Source organism: Bacillus rossius, chromosome 1 (genome assembly GCF_032445375.1).
Source record: "Bacillus rossius redtenbacheri isolate Brsri chromosome 1, Brsri_v3, whole genome shotgun sequence".
NCBI classification, from domain to species: Eukaryota; Metazoa; Arthropoda; class Insecta; order Phasmatodea; family Bacillidae; genus Bacillus; species Bacillus rossius.
Genome location: NC_086330.1, coordinates 117,419,113 through 117,439,908, shown reverse-complemented (window position 1 = coordinate 117,439,908; position 20,796 = coordinate 117,419,113). Strand labels below are relative to the sequence as shown.

The window sequence follows — 20,796 nt, the reverse complement described above, 5'->3', positions numbered from 1 at the left end:
TTATCTAGGATACCGGTGGTCTGGGTGTTTAATCATAATTTTTGAAATAAAGAGTTTCTTACTTACAGCTGGCCTAACAACAAAAATCTTAAAGATTATTTTAGATAGTAGAATCGTTACCTAGAGAAAATGTTAAATCTAATCAAATCTCTTTGTGTGCACATTTTGAATATCATTGTTAAATTCAATTTATTGGTATTTTATGAGTGATATTTTATAATTGTGGTGAAGTGGTGACTTCAAAGTATTAGTTTGCTAAAAACTTAAAATTGAAGTCTTACCTAGAGACAAGTCAAGAGATAAAAAGCAATCAATTTTTATTTACTTACTTTTGCAGTGAGGAAGCTCAAGGATTAACTTTTAACAATTTTTTCACATCAATATCACACACCCATGATGTACTACTCACAGATAAAGAAAAATATGTACCAAACACATTTTTAAAATATTAATAACTTTTTCCCACTCTAAGACAATGTAGGATACACTTGTATGTTTGTACAAAGGTGTGCTCAAACTGCACAGTAAAATCAACAACATGCAATTCACTTTGTCTACTGAACTAACTAGCATGCCTGTCCCAGCACATCAGTTTGCATAAAGCACTCTACCAGGGCCATGTACCGTTACTTACGCGAAGGCACAAGCGTGCATAAAACCATCAATATTATCCATTACTCAACGCGATAGTTTTTTTTTGAAAGTGACAAATAGCTGTCATACACTGGTTTGGGAATTTTTTTAATCAAAATGGAAGATGTACACTTAAAAATAAAGTGAAAGCTCTTCAATCCGGTACATTTGGGACCACAGCCACACCAGATAATTTAACGTTGATATAGTTTTAACGGGAATATCAAAAAAACACCAATACACAGTATAATATGTAGTATTTAAAACAAGTTGCAATAAGTTGCAAAAAATTCAGGTCAGCATTAGTCTTCAAAAAATCATTACGGAAATGTACCCACGAAATATGAAACGTAACCTGCAAGAAAATGATGATGGCTAGTAATGATAACTATGAGCAAACTAAAAATACTGACAGTGCAGTAATGCTACCTGGCTGCCAATGGCAACAGCTGGAATTCACCCAAAAAAATCAGAACACGAGCAGCTTGATTGGTGCCGGATTACAGCATGTCGATTGTGTACAGTCAAACCATCAAAGCAAACATGAAGGAACCATAATTTTGGCACTTTGTAATAACGAGGTTTCTATAAGCTAAACTATGAAAATTTAACTATGCAATACACAAATTTAAACAATTTCTAAAAACAACTAAAAGTTATAAATACTTTCCTGAATTACTACATGAACCAAATTCCTAAAAAAAAAAGTACTTTGTACTGTAAGAATACTAGTAAGTTATTATATAAATTATCACAAGTACTTATTATGCACTAATAAAATAAGCAATAGGTTAAGTAAGCCTATCGTTCAGAAAAAAATAATTTTTGTAATGTGCTACTCTTAACAGACATTTACGAAAGTAGAATACATGAATGACTAAGAAATGACCTACAAGGCGACCTTATTTTGGATTAATATATACTTTTAAGCAGTTTCCCCATCGTGCATTGAATACGATATGGCATCAGTATTATTTCAGTTGAAACTCAGATTTTTCTTCTCAGCATATTGTGATGTTTATACTAAACATTCTTCAATTCATTTACAGTAAAACCTTGGTATAACAAACTTGAAGGAACTGATTTTGGATGTGTTTGTTAGTGAGGTTTCTTTATAACAAGGTGAATTCAAAACTAACAAGTGATATGTTCTACAAAAATAAACAGCTGTAAAATTAATAGAGTTGAATTTAGGATGCTAAGGGGCCGCTTGCAGAATCAGATAAGTAAAATATAAGCAAAATCTTCGCAGGTTTAACAAATGGAGAAATACTTTACTTTGCCTCAAGTTATGACTGTGCAAGCTGGGCTAAATCTTTTGGCTAGGTCAACCTTTTTACCAACCTGATTAACAGCATACAGAATTTCAGTTTCATGGTAAAAATATTTTGGTTTTTTTATCCATTATCTGAAAACGAAAAATACATCACCGAAAGTTAAGTCTTGTCTAGTGTTGTGCGAGATCTCGAACCTCGAGTAAAATTTCGAGAAGTATTGCATTCTCGAACAGCGAGGGAGAAATATAATTTCCTGGAAAAAAAAAAAAAAAACCTTTTTTTGGTACCGGTAACAATTCAATTTGGTATGGAAACTAAATTTGATATTGATAGTTGTATTCTTATATGTTGCACATTACACACACTGCCATTATTTTAGTTTAAATGATTTAAAAAACCAAACGCGTCTGCCTGTTTGGACGAAAAATTATTTGGCGGAACACAAAGCAAACATGATGCAATCATTAAGAGATATTAGACTAGCCGATAGTCAACCATCCAAAACCATATCAATAACAGAAACTGTGAATAAAAACTGTGATATGAAATTCCAATTTATCCTGAAAGAAAAACTGCCGTATTTAATTTTTAAATTATGTAAGCGTAATACATATAATAAAATACGTTCGAACCTAACCTACAAAATTGGTTTTGTTTACATACACGTTATTACTGTCCAGTTATTAAAAGCATTACCTTTAATTTAGTCATAATATTTCGTTCAGTAATGTTTAATAGATAATAGCATACTGAAATGTTGATTATTGCGGCAAAATATAAAATTTACTTTTTAACGAACAAAAGGGAATGGTGGTCATGCTGCCAGACCGAGTCTGCTTCACTGTCCCGTTTCTTATTTCATTTCCAATAATGACTGCGCAAGTCATGTGATTGTTAAATGGACTGGAATGGAAAGGAATGGATTGAACACGCAGAACAATTCACACCCTTGTATTACGTAAAATTACGTGAATGTGTGTGTTCAAACCCGTTGAAAAGGCAGAATAAATAGTATGTTCATCCTATTTCCTTTTCCACCTTTTTTTCACTCAGTCGTAAGACGTGACGAGTAATGAATCCCGGCAAAGCCTCCCTAGTATCAATTACTTTGTTTTCATTACAGTACCAGTGTTTCCAGTTTACGCGAGCTACTCGGCAGGTATGAATAAATAATGTGACGACTGTAAAATGTTATTAGGAATATGAGAATAATTTCCTAACACTGCTTTATGTCCAACTGCGGCGTAACCAAGTGAAAAAAAAAAGTGTTGCGGGAATATAAAAGTTTAACAGAAGTAAACTTTGTTGTCAAATTAAACTTTGATTTTAGGGTAAAATGAAAGATGTGGACATATCAGTGTGGCAGTATTATACAAAAAGTGGCGATAGTCAACGGGAACGTGTAACATTTGTAGAAAAGTTATCAAAATGAAGTCCGGAAATCTTTCACAGCACTCTGCCATAAAAAAATGAATTTGATGACCAGAAACAAAAATCATCACAGCCTAGATTTTCTAGTGTATCTGGAGAACCTGTGCCCAATCAGCTTAAAATAGAGGATATTTTTTAATGGTCTCCTCATGTGAAAGCTACAGCCATCACAAATTCAATTGGGAAATGGCTGGCTGATGCCATGTTACCTTATACACAGTGGAGAACATGTCTTTCATAAACGTTCTTGGTACTGCACAGCCTCTATACAGAGTACCTAGCAGAACTACGTTTTCACGCAGTGTAGTCCCCGGCTTGTATCTTAAAGTTAAAGAAAATGTGAGCAAACAAGTGGAAGATGCATTGGCAAGTGTAGCTTCCATGTCTTTCACATGTGACTTGTGGACTTCCTTTGCCAATGACGCGTTCATGGCAGTGACATGCCACTTTATCAAAGATTTTACCCTCAAGACTTTTTGTCTTGGTTGTCAGCACTTTCCGGGAGGTCACACTGGTGCTGCCATTGCAGATAAATTTACTTCAGTCTTGCAAGAATGGAACATTGTCAAACTAAAAGATGCAATACCCCTATATGTAGTTACAGATAATAGTAGAAACTGATACGCCCCTCGTGCCCTAAAATTATATTATTTTAATTTAATAAAAAAAACCTAGGAAACAGCTGAGTAAAATTATAAAAAAAAAAAACAAGTATTACCAGAGGGGGCACGAGGTGGTGAACAAGACAATTTTATACTCCCTGCACACAAGCAACTTGGGAGCTAGTGGATCGTTAAAATAGATAAAGGAATATGATAAATAAATAAACACTACATAAGTAGATTGGTCTATAGGTTCCCTGTTTTATTTAAAAAGGTAAATTAAATCTTTTGTTTAGGTTTCACAATAACATGGTATTCACAATTAATTAAAGTTATTAAAGGGGGGCCGGCCCGATATTATTAAAACACATTATATTATACTGTTAACAATAAAAAAAGACATTTTATAGCAGGTTAGTTTCCATCCACTTATTACAGTATCAATTTCACATTTTCTTATTTGATAAGTTCTCTATGGCACTGCTCGCTGGTATTCGTTTAAATAATTTGTTTCGTTGGCGGTAGGGAGAAGTTATATGCTAAATATCACCCGGGGCTTCAAAGTTGGACATCTGGCCGGGAGGAAGCTCTTCTTAGAGAGAAATGAAGCTGGAGGTCCTGGACAACATGATGGGTGCAATTTCAACGCCCAAATGTTGGACCCTGTCTGAAACACAAGCCAAATTCCAACGAATTGAACCTGCTTCCAGACAGTCAGACACAGTCGGCGCGAAAAGGCCAACAAACGGGAATTCGGGGAGGAAAAATAGACCGAAGTAACTCACCAAACAGGGTGTACCTCCAGGGCTCAGGAGATGTCTCGCGCCGACATCAGAAAGGCACGGACCGAGAAGTGCACGGATGACGCGGCAGAAATCATCATTTAGTAAGATAAAAAAAATGAATAAACTTTAAACTAAAACATGACTTGTTTTCTAATTACTACTACTGACTGGCTACTACTGAAATTTGAAGCTGGGATCACATCCCTTAACACAGCTGACTACATTCCTTATTCCCACGAGTTCGTCGTTGCCGCGAAAAAGCCTCTTAACCGAGAGGACGGCGAGATGGCGCGGTAAGTAGCCGAAGTCAGAGTAGGTACTAAGTGTCGCAGTGGCGGACAAAACTCCTAATTAAAACGGGTGGTCGGCCCTAGGGAAAAATAGGGGGAAGGTTCGGCTCTGGGCCGGAAACTTCCGAAGATGACCGAGTGGTCGTAGCCACGACTTCAGTTGTTTGCACTGAAGGGCGACTGCTGCGGTCTCTACCGGCAGGCATAGAAAGCAACATACAATCGACTTTTACAGGCAGTGAGGAGGAAGCATAGGGCCTTATGGCACAGCCCGGTGCTGCACTCTGGCGGCCTCAAGGGGACAGAAGGGGGAGGTTAACAAGATCGCCACTAGGTGTCGCGGGCGTCAGCTCCACTCGCTGGCGACCAAAACAGACGTTACTGTTTCTGCCACTAGATGTCGTGGGTGGTCCATCCTTGCACATATTTTTTCTTATGGCAAATCGACCTTGAAAACGGCCACCGCCTGACAGGTTTACATCAGGTCAATGGTCCTGGGCTAAATTCTTAGAATCAAGGTGATTAGGAGTTTTGTCCGCCACTGCGGCACTTAGTACTCTGACTTCGGCTACTTACCGCGCCATCTCGCCGTCCTCTCGGTTAAGAGACTTTTTCGCGGCAACGACGAACTCGTGGGAATAAGGAATGTAGTCAGCTGTGTTAAGGGATGTGATCCCAGCTTCAAATTTCAGTAGTAGCCAGTCAGTAGTAGTAATTAGAAAACAAGTCATGTTTTAGTTTAAAGTTTATTCATTTTTTTTATCTTACTAAATGATGATTTCTGCCGCGTCATCCGTGCACTTCTCGGTCCGCGCCTTTCTGATGTCGGCGCGAGACATCTCCTGAGCCCTGGAGGTACACCCTGTTTGGTGAGTTACTTCGGTCTATTTTTAGCTGTGGGGGAGAGGGGGTACAAAAAACGCAACCAGGCTGGGAACGAGCCTCCTAAACTGACTTTCCAGGAGAGAACCTAAGACGTATGCGTGACGGTAAAAGATATGGTAAGCTCGTCTCTGAGAAATGGTAACAACTCGTCCAGAACTGTTGTATGCAGTTTTAGTCATGCAGGAAAATAATGTTACAGGCCGTGAACGCGACTGTAGGCAGGAGAAATGTCATACGGGTTGCTAACGTCTACATTAGACTAGCAAAATATCAGATTGGTCCCTGAGAAAAGGTGCTTCTGTCCACTGGCCCAAAGTTTAACTAGGTAGAGTACACAGCCTAACAAAGTGTAAATCACCCTTTTGTAACTAAATTATATAAAAATAAAATTCCCCAAAAATAATTTAAAATTATAATAACAATTTAAAAAAAAAAACGTGCCGAAATACCTAATTTCCGGCACAGAAAATAAAGCTTGGTATGTCAATGTGCTGTGTAGAACTTGTTCAACTTCAATGTTTTGCACATATGTACATTGCAGTTAGCATTAAATGATGCACTGAAGGAGACTGATGGAATGGGTAGCATGTTGAAAAGAGCTAGGACAATTGTTGGACATTACAAGCATAGCTCCGAGAAACTTCATAAAATTCAAACTGAACTTGGATTGCCAGCACTGAGTTTGATCCAAGATTGTGCGACTAGATGGAACTCAAGAGTATCTCATGCTCAGCAGGTTACTAGAAAATAAAGAAGCACTTGCATGTCATTTGCCCACTCAAAATATTGACAAATTAACAGTCTCTGAATGGCAACTCGTTCAAAGGTACGTCGAAATTTTGAAACTGTTATATGAAGCCACAACTGCATTCTGTGCAGAACAATCTCCTTCAGCTTCAAAGGTAATACCGGTTTTATTTTCTCTGACACAATATCTCGCAGGTTATGTAAATAAAATAAGGAAATAATGGGAGCTGGTGTGGTGTTTGCTAGAGAACTGCTTCAGTCTTTGAAGGCAAGGTTACCTTTGTTTGAAAGAAGTGAACCATATTACACTGCCATGCAAGTAGATCCACGATTAAAGCACGTTATTGTACCCAAAGATTAAAAAATGATGGCAGTTGAGCATTTGAAGCAAAAAGTGGAACAAATTTCACCTTCACAAACAAACACACCAGGTAAGCTCAAGTGTTGAATTAAAAATTTTTTAAGGCTTCAAATATTGATCAATATTAAATATATTATGAGTAACATGTATGTTTCAGGACACTAACTTCAACATTACCTACATTAACATAAAAAAAAACATATTTGTCATACTTACATAATTTTTTAACACTATATGTCTACTATATTATTTTTTTAACAATGTGTACAGCTGTTTAAAGTTTGTATATCTACAAAGTGTGTTATATTTAAAGAAAAATATATTCTCTCTGATTCAGAAATCATCTCTCTGGAATACATTCGATGAACTGGCACAACAGGCTGAAAATAATGGCAACATGGAAGTGTCAGACTATCTTTCTTTGCCTACTATTCCAAGAGCGGATGACCCCTTAAAATGGTGGTAAAAGAAGGGCAGTAGTCTCTACCCCCAATGGTGCAAATTGCAATGCAGTTTCTCTGGATTCCTGCGACTGAGGCAGACAGTGAACGAGTGTTCTCAGGAGCTTGGAACATTGTGCGCTGCAGGAGACAACTTCTTGCTACAGAACATGTGCAAGAACTTGTTTTCTCCATGAAATTAAAAAAGGATGTAAAAATAGTGTGTTTAAAAATTCAAGGTGTTTTAATCATAATTTGTTATATTTATTGATATGTTTATTGTTATTATTAGTAAAGGTTATTTTTATTTCTTCTTATATGATTTCTTGTTGATGCTTATCATCACAATTAACATGTTAGCTACTAGACTTTTACCTAAGTGAGTGAATGTTTATTTATAATTTAGTGTAGGCTTACATAACGTGTGGTGCATGTCAGTTGTGCACAGGCAACTAAATTGTCATTCTATTTGATAAAAAACAGTTTTATGTACAGAACAATATATTTTGAAAGTTATATCTACAGTAAATCTTGATTATTTAAAAATTTCTCATTCTCGTCTCGTTTCTCGCGAGAAAAATATTTTCTTTCTCGAAAATTTCTCGAGGCCTAAATCTCATTCTCGCACAACCCTAGCCTTGTCATAAACTATTGTTCAAGGTTTGTCCAACCATAACCTAATTTGTAAGTAAACCTAATTAATCCATCAAAACTAACCTCCAAAAAAGAAAATACATTAAGTAACATTGTATTTTACCACAATTTGGAAACAACTCAAACTCCTGGGAATTTTAGTTATGTAACACTTCCACAGAATCTAAATTACATATTGGCTAGTGGTGCACCGATATGACTTTACCGATTACCGATTCGATTACCGATTATGAGAGCAATAATCGGCAGATACCGATTCAGTTACCGATTATAATGAACAAATTTTTTTAAGTGTAATAATGCACACAAAATTTTTTATTCCCATGTGAATTTAATAACAAAGTTAGGTAAAATCGAGAATACAGTTATAATAGCAGTATAAAAATATATAAAATACACTATTAAGTCTGAGGGCTGATCGCGCATTGCCGGTGATTTCGAGATGTTAACTATGGGCGCCACCACGTGGAAGGGCACGTGGACCCGGCGGAGTCTCTCACTCAGGGCGTGACGTAGCCCAAGTGGGGACGAGTTACCAGCCCTTTCTATCCTAGCTACCCAGACCTGGCCCGCTCTAGGCATCGGGCACGCCACACTCCTAGACTCACTCACCACGTGATTAAATAAGTACGCACTTTATATTTATTCTCCAGATTTAATCTCACTAACACGTCTCTCTACACGCCCGTTACACGTTACACATTACACGGTTAAAAAGCCTGAGGCACGAATCGGTTTAGGTGAGGGCATGGTCCACACACGTGGCCATGCTGCAAAGTACACTTATTACACGGTGATGAAAAAACTCGACTGAGACAATTAATTAATTAAACAGCCCGCTGGCCGAGAGCTGCCCCGAGGATGACGAGCGAAAGAGATTCAGAAATACTTAACGAGACAGAATTACTTGGTCAGTGCAGAACAAAGGTTGAAGTCCCCGGGGTGCTGGCGCGTCTGCTCTCGGTCAGTGATGAAGATCGACTGGGCTGAGCTCATCGCTCGCAGGTGGCAACATGGCGCCCTTCGCGCCAACACAATTACCGTTACTGTATTCTACGACTCCGTGCCCCGGCGAAAGTTGAGTAAATTACAGATAAACATTAAAAATATATAAAAATTACTGACAATGGAAAGTTTGTTACTATTTACTTATTTAATGATAATTCATATAAAAGCATTCCTATCCTCGTCCAAGTCCGTGCCTGTTCGGGTCCGCCCGGGCAACGTCTATAGTTATTTAAGGTAACTTATTTAAATTAAAGAAACACAAGTAAACTACACAGCACTGGGGCGAAGATGGATGAAAACAAAAAGGGTTTACAAATAATATTAAAACGTAGCAAATTAGGGGTGCGGCGCACTGCAGCTAAGCGCCCTCTTGCCGGGCTAGACACACACGCACACACGCACGCACGAGCGGGAGGTTTGAATATAGATGGTGGTTGGGCGGTGTCGTATCGGGCTCAAAGGGGCCGCAGGCCCGGACGACGTCAATTGCCCCCTCCGAAAGTAGGCCGATATGACAGCGCCGTTTGACAGATGGTTGGGGGGCGTTGCCTGTGGTGTTTACGTCGCGCACTCCCACGTGGCAATGTTGATGTTTATGTTTGTGCGGGCAGGTGGCAATGTTGACATGACGGACGGACAAGCAATGTTTACACGATGGAAGGGCGAGCAATGTTTACATGATGGCGGCGAGCAATGTTTACAAAATGACAGTTGAGCAATATTTACACTATGGAGGACGATACACACGGACAGAATGGGCGCTGGCTGACTAACCTTGTGGGTGGTGACCCACCAGTTGTCCCGAGCCCCAAATCTGCGTCAGCTGCGGCTGCGGCGGCTGCTGCGTGTGATAGCGTGGCGGTGGCCAGGGCGCCGGCCGGCAGGGGCGGCGGCGGCCAAGGTCAGGCGGCTCGTGGCAGGCGGGCAGCAAGCGCGGGCGGCGCTCGGCACGACCCGGCTCAGCCTCGCCGACAGGCGGGCGCTTCGCGGCCCGTCGTGACAGACGGGTGACAGGTGTCGAAGTCCGGGTGACGGTCACGTTCGGCGGTGGGACGGTCGGGCGTCCCGGCGTCGTGGCGTCGACCTGCATCGCGACAGGCGGATGTAGGGAGCTCAGGCGACTCTTCACGGTGCGGCGTCCCAATGTTGCCAACTTGCGACATTTGGGTGGCGTCTCGTGCGGCAGGGCACTTGACCGGTGTTCCGGTACTGCGGCGATCGGCGTCGGAATCGGGCGTCGTGGCGCCTCGGTCGATTCTGGCGTCGTGTCAGGTGGGCATGTAGGCGGCGTCAGCATCGGCGTCGCGCGCGTCCGTCTCTTTCGGTCCGGTTCATCCGTCTGTGCCTCGAAGCCAGGCGGGCACAGAGGAGCAAATCCAGGCGGCGGGGCGGCGCTCAGGCGTCTCGGCGTCATGGCCCTGGACATCGTGTCGCAAAGCGTCCTGTTTGCGACTGCGCACTCTGGTAGCGGTGACGACGGCCGGATGACGTCGAAGCCAGGTGGTGGCGACAAGGTGACACGAAGCGTCGGCGTCGAGTCTGGTGGCGTCCATGGCGAGTCGTGTGGCGGAGACGATGCGGGTTTCGCCGGAAATGACCTTGGTGGCGTCGGGACGGCGGTTCGGTGCGGTGGCGAGGTCATTCCGGCGTCGGGAGGTGTCTCCGACACGAGGCGGGTGCTGGACGGCGTGGCAGACTGCGGTGGGACGGTCGTTGTCGGGCGTCGCTCGGTTGGCTTCGGCGAGTCAAGCGTCATCATAGTCGGGATGAGTGGCGTCAGGTCGGCGAAACGAGGTCTTGCTGGCGATGATGCGTTTGGACCAGCGTCGGGAGACGTCAGGTCGACGAGAGGTGCCGAGGTTGGCGGCTCCAGGACAGGAGGTGGCGGAAGCGGAATTGTCGGCGTCGGGACGGCGAGCGTCGGCGTCGGGATAAGTGGCGTCGGGTCGACGAAACGCAGTGTGGCAGGCGGCGGCGGGATCGGACTTGTGTCGGGAGACGTCAAGTCGATGAGCGTCGGCACGGCGGGCGTCGGGACGGCGGGCGTCGGCGTCGGGACGGCGGGCGTCGGCGTCGGGACGACGGGCGTGGGCGTCAGGACGACGGGCGTCTTTGTCAGAGCGGTAGGCGTCGGTAACGTAACACGTGGCGGTGCGGGTGACGTCAGGACGTACCTTCGTGGTGCTGGGGTCGGCGTCGTGCGTGAGGAGTCGGCTTGGTGCGGCGGTGACGTTCCGGCAACGGGCGGCGTCCTTGGCACGGGCTGCGTCGGCGAGTCGAGCAGCGTCTTTTCCGGCGTGGTTGGCGTCGGCGTGAGCGGAGTCGTTTTCGGCGTGGTTGGCGTCGGCGTGAGCGGCGTCTTTTTCGGCGTGAGTGGTGTCGGCGTGATCGGAGTCGGTGTCGGCGTGAGCGGCGTCGGCGTTTCGGGAAGCGTCGAGGCGTGTCGTGGAGGATTTTCCAGCGTCTCTGCCTCGTACTGCGCCTGGGTGGCTAGGTAGGCAGTGCACCGTGCGCACGTGAAGGTAAAAAACTTGCGCAGTACGGTCCATTCACGTTCGCCGATACAGCCACGATGCCACAGGCCGGCACATTCCTGGCAGCGGTATCCCTCGCTACTACCTCCGGGACACGACCTAGCTCCACATTTCGTCACGCCGTGTATGCGGTACTCCGTACAGTAGCCACACTCGTATCCGGCGGCGGTCCTGCCATGCAAGTCCCAACTCGGGCGGGGAAAGTAACACCCGATACACTCGTCCGGATACGGATACATGTCTACGCACGTGGTACTCTGCACACGAACAGTCCTCACGAACACATCAGCACTGTGTTACTTACTGCGCTCGGAGTCCGTTGTTTGTGCGCGGATTCCTGGAAGCGTGCGCTTGGCTGATCACGTGGCTGGCGCGCCAGAGTCCCGCTATGCGCTCCGCGCGAACAATAGTTCCAGCGCGAACTTTAGTTCCGCGCGCTCCGCGTAACAACCGCCTATCTCACACGCTCGTACAGGTCTGGTTTTCGCGGAAGATGTAACTCGCCCCACGCTCTTGGGCGCCATTTGAGGGCTGATCGCGCATTGCCGGTGATTTCGAGATGTTAACTATGGGCGCCACCACGTGGAAGGGCACGTGGACCCGGCGGAGTCTCTCACTCAGGGCGTGACGTAGCCCAAGTGGGGACGAGTTACCAGCCCTTTCTATCCTAGCTACCCAGACCTGGCCCGCTCTAGGCGTCGGGCACGCCACACTCCTAGACTCACTCACCACGTGATTAAATAAGTACGCACTTTATATTTATTCTCCAGATTTAATCTCACTAACACGTCTCTTTACACGCCCGTTACACGTTACACATTACACGGTTAAAAAGCCTGAGGCACGAATCGGTTTAGGTGAGGGCATGGTCCACACACGTGGCCATGCTGCAAAGTACACTTATTACACGGTGATGAAAAAACTCGACTGAGACAATTAATTAATTAAACAGCCCGCTGGCCGAGAGCTGCCCCGAGGATGACGAGCGAAAGAGATTCAGAAATACTTAACGAGACAGAATTACTTGGTCAGTGCAGAACAAAGGTTGAAGTCCCCGGGGTGCTGGCGCGTCTGCTCTCGGTCAGTGATGAAGATCGACTGGGCTGAGCTCATCGCTCGCAGGTGGCAACATGGCGCCCTTCGCGCCAACACAATTACCGTTACTGTATTCTACGACTCCGTGCCCCGGCGAAAGTTGAGTAAATTACAGATAAACATTAAAAATATATAAAAATTACTGACAATGGAAAGTTTGTTACTATTTACTTATTTAATGATAATTCATATAAAAGCATTCCTATCCTCGTCCAAGTCCGTGCCTGTTCGGGTCCGCCCGGGCAACGTCTATAGTTATTTAAGGTAACTTATTTAAATTAAAGAAACACAAGTAAACTACACAGCACTGGGGCGAAGATGGATGAAAACAAAAAGGGTTTACAAATAATATTAAAACGTAGCAAATTAGGGGTGCGGCGCACTGCAGCTAAGCGCCCTCTTGCCGGGCTAGACACACACGCACACACGCACGCACGAGCGGGAGGTTTGAATATAGATGGTGGTTGGGCGGTGTCGTATCGGGCTCAAAGGGGCCGCAGGCCCGGACGACGTCAAGTCATTGCAAAGTGTAAATTAAATTAACTTCTATTTATATCTGTTATTGTAAACAACTTGAACTACAGTCTAATAATTGTAATTTACAGTGGGTAAGTTTTTGTTGCGGAAAACTAGCATTATTATCGACTATCACATAAGGTTGCATCGAGAAATTACCGTTTAACAATGTAAACATGTTGCTATATTTTGTTCACTTGATTTTATAGAAAAATGTTTCCACACTTCACTTTTTTTCTCCCTAGTCGCCATCTCACTATAATTATATAAAAATGACTCAAAACCAATTGTAGCACATGTGATTTTATTAATGTTGACTGAATGTATAAAATTATAAATACTTTTTCATTTTTCACGTCACATACAAATAACACAACAACGGATAATGTTACCAAAGACGACGAAGACAAAGAAGACGACCATAACGAGTTTGTAAAACGCAGTGATAAACTCTGAAAGGTATCGGGACCACGATTTTGAACCGCTACTATTGTCTCGAAAAGATCGATTCTCATAGAATACACTGCAACTGCTTGTGGTATTTTGATTGCGTGCCTTCTATTTTACGTCTCTGGCTATAGGTAATGTACAAGGCCACTAAACAAAAGACAGAACAAAAGACGAAACGTAAATAAACGTGTAGGAAAAATGCATTTTTTATAGAGGTGTAAAAGTAACGAAAAAATGTGTACCCGTATGTATTCGTTACTATAACAATTAGTACTCGTTACTTTCGTATCGTTACTCGTTACTTCTGATACCGCATGACATGGTACATAGCATCGAATCGAGTCGTATTTCGTACGCGTACAGTATGACGTCGCGTAAATAAAAATAAATCGAATATAAACAATTAAAAATATTTGATAATTAACAGCTTTTGTTAACCAAGAAACAATTAACTCTCATTAGAGCGGCTTTATTATAATATATCTTTTAAGATAAGAACATAAACCGTGAAAATACGCGATTATAAAAAACAAAAACATACATATTTATAATTTGTAAAAAATACTTTCTTACGTTGTTTCTGTTCGAATCTAAAACTTTGTCTACACACACAATACCTTTAATAAACAGTAAAAAAACTTGGACGACGAATTTCCAAATCATACTTTTATTAATAAACAAACATCGTTCTCTGTAACGAATACGCGCGCGCATGCGTGAAACATACGAAAGATGCGAGTAACGAAATGCATTCGTGTGTAACGTTTCATTACTCGTTACTAGATGCCGCACCCGTTACTCAGTAACGAATACATACGGTTTGCTACAGCTCTAATTTTTTATTGTTCGAGGCAATGAGATTTATTAAACTTAACGAAATATCTCTTATCTTGATATGACGGAGTTAGATGAATTTTGTAATATATACAAATATTACCGTATTTTGTCCTAAAATGTGTGACAAAATATTACACGGTAAAAACCTACTTAATTACGCAGGGACGTAGATAATCGGCAAAGTAATCGTTAAGATAATCGCCGATTACGATTAATCGGTAAGTACCCATAATCGCCGATTACGATTCATCGGTATCCGCATCGGTGCACCACTAATATTGGCATTCATTACAAGGACAAAGATGTAACATTGTATAAGTGGGATGTGTGAGAAATTTTCTAGGCAATGTATGGAACATTGATTAATCAAAGTGGTTTTTTTTTGTTAGCTAATTTTGGTAAAATGTGTTTTTCACTAGCTAGTTCTATGGTCAATCAATTGTATGATGGTGGCAGTGTTTTTTTATTTGCTGAAACGTATTATATTTACAAAACAAATGGAAAAAATATGACAATTCCACAGAAACATTTTGAAGATTTTTTATTTTTCTTTTGCTGTAGCAGGTGTTTTTAGTAGAACTGTGAAACAATACTTTGTTATTTGGAGGTAGAAATACATAAGGTTATATAGCATTTTGGCGGGGCCTAACAGCTGTTTCGTTATAAAGGAATTCGCTGAACGAGGTTTTACTGTAATTGTTTCTGCAGAGAACAAAAACAACTTTGTATTACATATTAACCTGTACTAACCAAACTGCTCAGCATTATGGTTCGTATGTAATTTCTAGGAATTGTGTAAACATTTTGTATTAATAAGAGTTCTGTATTAACAGGGGTTTTATTAATGAGGTTTCACTGTACTTGTACTTCCATATCAACTAACTGCACACTTGCACCAACTTTATATAATATTAATTTTTAAATCCTGCCAAATGACATCAACAAATGAAACGCTTGTACTTCAGATGAAATATGTACGACGCACAAGGTCGGCCAGAAGTAGAATTACGTAGCACTTACATATATGCTCTCGACCTAAGTTACGGAACTCCGACCTCTTCACACCGAGTGCACCAACATAGTACCGGAACTCGGCCCAGCTACTCTGTGCAGCCCCACTTCCACCACAATCTAGTGTCTAGGCTACAATTGCACCTACAGCACCTTCAGCATCACATCTGCAATGATGATGATCGGCCGCCTCAGAACATGGGCCAGCGCCAAAACATGGATCTCTTCCAAACTTTCATACGTGGCATTCTCATGCACCTCGTCCCTGCAAACACCACGTCCATGACAGCTCCAGCAGTGCACCCTGCACATGCTTTAGCAGCTAGAAGTAAGTCCTTGCACATGACATCTCACATTTATAGAGACAAGATTTTATGGTTTTATATTTAGCCTAATATCAGTTTTTAAACAGAGGAATTTATTTTTATTGTTTTAAATTTTATAAATTCTGTTTTGTGATTCCATTTCTTCCAAAGGTGTGTAATTTTGACATTCTGCATTTTTAGAATAAAATAATGTGTAATAAATTTGTCTAAAACTGGTATATTCAAATAAACTGGTGAGCATTTGTAGTTTAACTTGCAGTTCGGTGTTATATGGTGTACTAACATGCTTTTCAGTATTATTTAGGTTTCATCTCAATTCACCATACAATCTTGTCCCTAGTAATTCATTTAAATGGGGGGAAAAAAAAACAGCAGCACACACACTCTCAAAAGGTTTGGCTTTCTTAAGCTGCGAACAGCTGGTCCAACACATGAAATGTAACAACTGCAAAATTTAATTTTTTAAATTTTCTCATTTTCAGTTGGGCTTTAAGTCTTGTCTCGTCAACAACAAGGTCATAAATGGCATCTGGGAACAAAGTGTCTACGGCCTATAGGAATGATGGCCAACTTTGCTCTTTTCCAGGACCAGGCATCGTTCCTGAAACTAAACTGAGGGCCAAACATAAATTATTGTAAATTTTTTACAACAATATTTAATGTTGTGTTATTCTGTACGCTAACCAATGAACACACAATATGTGGCATGTAATCAAAAAAATATTTCTTAAAAATTTAATTTACAAAAAAATTACAACTTTAGATCTAAGAAGTGCCCTGAAAAATGTATGGATTAAAATATATAAATAATGTTTATTTAATTTTTCTGTAGGAATATCACGGCTTCATAATAATTGTATCTGCTGATTACTTATTTTACATATGCAAACAAAGGCAGATAAACAACAGTTTATCCAATTATATTTCTGTGTTGAAAGATTATTCATACGGGCTTCCAAGTGACCACCACTAGTCTATAGCAAGAAACCATCCCAGAATCTAACTGAAGTGATTTTGGAAAACCAAATCAGGATGCTAAATCAGGAGATTCGAATCAAGGTCCTGAACTTACGACTATTGCCATCTTGCTCCATGTATTTTTCTTTCCACAAGTACCAGGCTTTGAGTACTACCTAATCTTCACTTGAATTATGTGACTGCTTCGTTGCCAATTTTTTTTCCCCTTTATAACTAACATTTCTAGTACAGGCACTGTACACGACTATCTAAAAATATTCACAGACTGCATGCCACAGATATCTACCTGGCTTTGGCCAAAAAACCAAGGACCCTGTTTATTTACAACTTCTCATAAATTCCTACACAGTTCCAGTGTCAAAAATATTTTGCAAGGTCATGATTTAGATATAAGAAAATACTACTGTTACATAAAATTTCTGTTTTACATTAAATTGTTTTAATCAACCATCAAATGGGTGCCTCATTAGCCAATTCTACAGGAAATTGCATCCAGAACAACTTGCTAATGACAGTTCAACTGATTGAGGTCCTGTAAGTATAAATGTCAATACTGACTGATAAGCCTACTTCAGATGTAGAGGTGGGACAATACTACACTTTCGATACTTGATTCTGTATTCTTTTTTCATTTTGATACTTTCGATACTCAAGGGAAAAATATTTTCCCATTAAGTAACAATTAATACAAACAACATAAATTAGTTTTAAACTGTATAAATTCAATCTATCATACCAGCATATGTCAGATTAAACTTAAATACATAATGTGTAAATAATTGCATTATATTAATGAAAGATATGAATTCATCATTATATATACATATAATAAAACCACCAGAAATGAAAAATACAGTCCATAATCAAGTAAAGCTGACATGAGAAACAGTGGCCTTACAAAATGTTTGAAGTCCTTTCTTGGAGGGGGGGAAAAGTCTCCAAGCCTAAATTAGAAATAAAAAAATTAGGCTATTGTAAATAGAAAATCAGAAATTTTTGCTTGTTTGTTTCATTTTACAAACAACTTTATGCAACAGAACAGTTTTCAATAAATTTTTACTTGAGAAACGTAAAATACAAAACAATCCGATCGTAAGAAAACAATAACAAACAGGTATACATATTCAGTTCAAAGTTTAATGAATACACAAAATATGAGATCCGTGCCTTGTTAAAGCACGTGCACCATTTTCATAATCATTGCTAATTTGCGCCACTAGTCTCGCTTGGTGCTGGCCATAGATGCTACTAGCGAAGTGCACAGTGTTCTTGATACTATCCATATCTATGGTGCGATAAAGTTATTTTCTTACGTTTGCAAAGGTAAAAAATGAACGTTTTTCAAAATAAAAGCTTTAATTAAAAGGTAATTTATCAGTAGGAACATATCTAACAAAAAAAATTGTGAATCTTAGGACTTTTCCGCTTCGTAAAAAGGTATGAAACGGGAAATTAATGATTTTATAAGTGTATGTTCCGGGAAAGTAAACCATTGTAAATATAGTAGTACTTTCGGCGGGACCAAAATTAATCGGCGTATGACACGGGAATGTATCATTGAGGTTCTACTGTAGTAGTATTTTGTACGATGGCGACTCAAAACTTAATTCAATACAAATGAACAAGCATTCCGGTATCGAAAAAATGTATCGAACTTACAGTTTCGATACTCGATACTTTTCGATACCGTCAAGTATCGAAGGTATCGAGGTATCGAAGTATCGAAAATCCCATCACTATTCAGATGTCATCTCTACCATGACGCAGGGATGAGCGCCAACGGCATAACCCATGCCATGTCCCCAAGAGTGAGAAATAATTAATCAAAATGTTATTAGAGGCCTAAGAACTAACTACAGGCTGAAAATTTTGATAATATTGCCCATACCAAACATGATATAATCTGCCTTACCAAAACATTGTTTAATGATTCCAGTATCAATTCTCATTAGTTTACTGATTAATATTTAATTTTCATAACCGACATCAGCCTGGAATTGAAGCAGTATGGATAAAAATAAAAACTTCGAACAAATTTCTTTCTCTTGGCACCACCTCAAATAACGTCAAACATACATGTGACATATTTTAAAGCTAGTTCCTTGCCATTCAGGTGTGTTTTAGATGTAGTTCTAGAATATTTTAGTTTTCCAACCATTCCACAATTGCATAATTTATTTCATTCATTGATAGGAATCCACATAAACCACATGTTCAAGTGGAGAAGTAATTAGCATAGGCATTTCTGCTCTAAACGTCATCATTGCGATTGTGAAACTTATTTTACCAAAATGTGGCAGTGTTAAAAAAAATATTGTTGGCTTGGTTTAAGCAAATTCGAGCATCAAGTACCCATCAGTGGTTTAAACATTAAATTTGTTTATATAGCTAGATAAGTCCATTGTTAAAAAGTTGAAACACAGACACGTGCTAATTTGATATTTCCTCTTTATACTATTTTCGTGGTTGTCTTTTTTTTTCCTTTTGCCCCCTCGAGAAACGCTGTAACAAAGTTGTACTGTATTTAAAATGCTCTTTGTTTTATTAAAATATGTATGTAATGGGGACAGCTAAGAAAATCAGGGTAGTATGTGATTTCACAAATAAAAATGTTTATTGTACTTAAATAATACTTATATTATCAGTTGTCAATATAACTGACCAAAACTCATAATTCTCAAACTAGAGGCTAAACAACAACTGTGCTGTAACTACTTTCTAAACTCTATTTGTAATATGTAGGCTATAACATATAATTAAAACACAAGTGTTTACCTACAGTAGACGCAACATAACTCCGAGCCTGGGTGACGGTTAGAAAATGGATGTGTGTATGTGAGTCACGACATTGGGGAAGGCAGACGTGGCGCGGCAACGAGCGATAATGCGTAACTTGATAACAGGGGCTACACGCTACTGCACAGAGTGAAAACGTAGTCCTTCGGTGAAATCCGACGAATACGTTCGTTAACACATCCGTGCTACTTACTAAACGTTTTCGTTTACAGTTTGGATCTGAGGTTTGTGTGCATGTAGTGTATCACTTTTTTTCAGAGCCAGTGTTACATAATATGTAGTGCAGTGCTTCAGTAAAGTACGTTACACATAAAATGCCTCGTGTTGTCAAAAGTTAAGAATAAAAAACTGCACTCGCAGGCGCGGGAAATTGTCTATAACGTTCTGCAGTTTATGGAAAATGAAGCGCGATTGCAGGAACCCTCCATTTCACTCGAGAAAGCACAGCTGAGAACAGCTAAGGCGACGGGTGTGTCTCGCATGACTGTACAAACAATTAAAAGGGAGGCTAAGAGGAATGAAGCTGGTGAAGGAACATCTTTCGAGACGACCAACAAGAAGTGAAAGAAAACATGTAAACACAAACTTTACACCTTTGATGAAGCCGTGGTACGACGTACTGTGTACAATTTTTACTTACTTGAAAAACATGTGCCGACTGTCGAAACTGTACGACGTAAACTAAAGAATGACATAAATTACCAAGGTAGCAATACAACCTTAAGGACGACTTTGAAGAAGCTAGGATTCAGGTGGCAGAATACCAAATCGCAGCACTTACTTTTAATAGAAAAATCAGATATTCGGCAATAACGTATAGAATATCTCAAGAGTATGCGTCAATATAGAAACAATGAACGCACAATTATATATACATGGATGAGTCGTACACATTGTCGTCTCATGTAAAAAATAAAATGTGGAGTGACATGTCAAATGGTTTACTAGTGCCTTTCACGAAGGGTCAAAGATTAATAATGATTCACGCAGGTGGCGAAAAAGGTTTTATCCCAAATGCTCTTGCAATGTGGAAGTCACACCAGGCAACAGGGGATTATCACAAAAACATGAATAAAGATAATTATGATAAATGGCTCACAGAACAATTAATACCAAATCTTCCACCAAACAGTGTTGTTG

The 20,796-nt window shown here is 40.5% G+C and overlaps 1 protein-coding gene across 8 annotated transcripts in view; it reads right to left on the bottom strand.

Moving 5' to 3' along the window:
• The window catches only part of LOC134543001 (OTU domain-containing protein 7B-like), a 107,554-nt gene that overhangs the window by 41,761 nt on the left and 44,997 nt on the right, over positions 1-20,796 (bottom strand). For all 8 annotated transcript variants that reach the window (XM_063387727.1, XM_063387665.1, XM_063387675.1 and 5 more), the window contains one exon: positions 15,710-15,821. In XM_063387727.1, the coding sequence (XP_063243797.1) occupies positions 15,710-15,821 (112 nt within the window). The remainder of the gene's footprint in view (positions 1-15,709; positions 15,822-20,796) is intronic.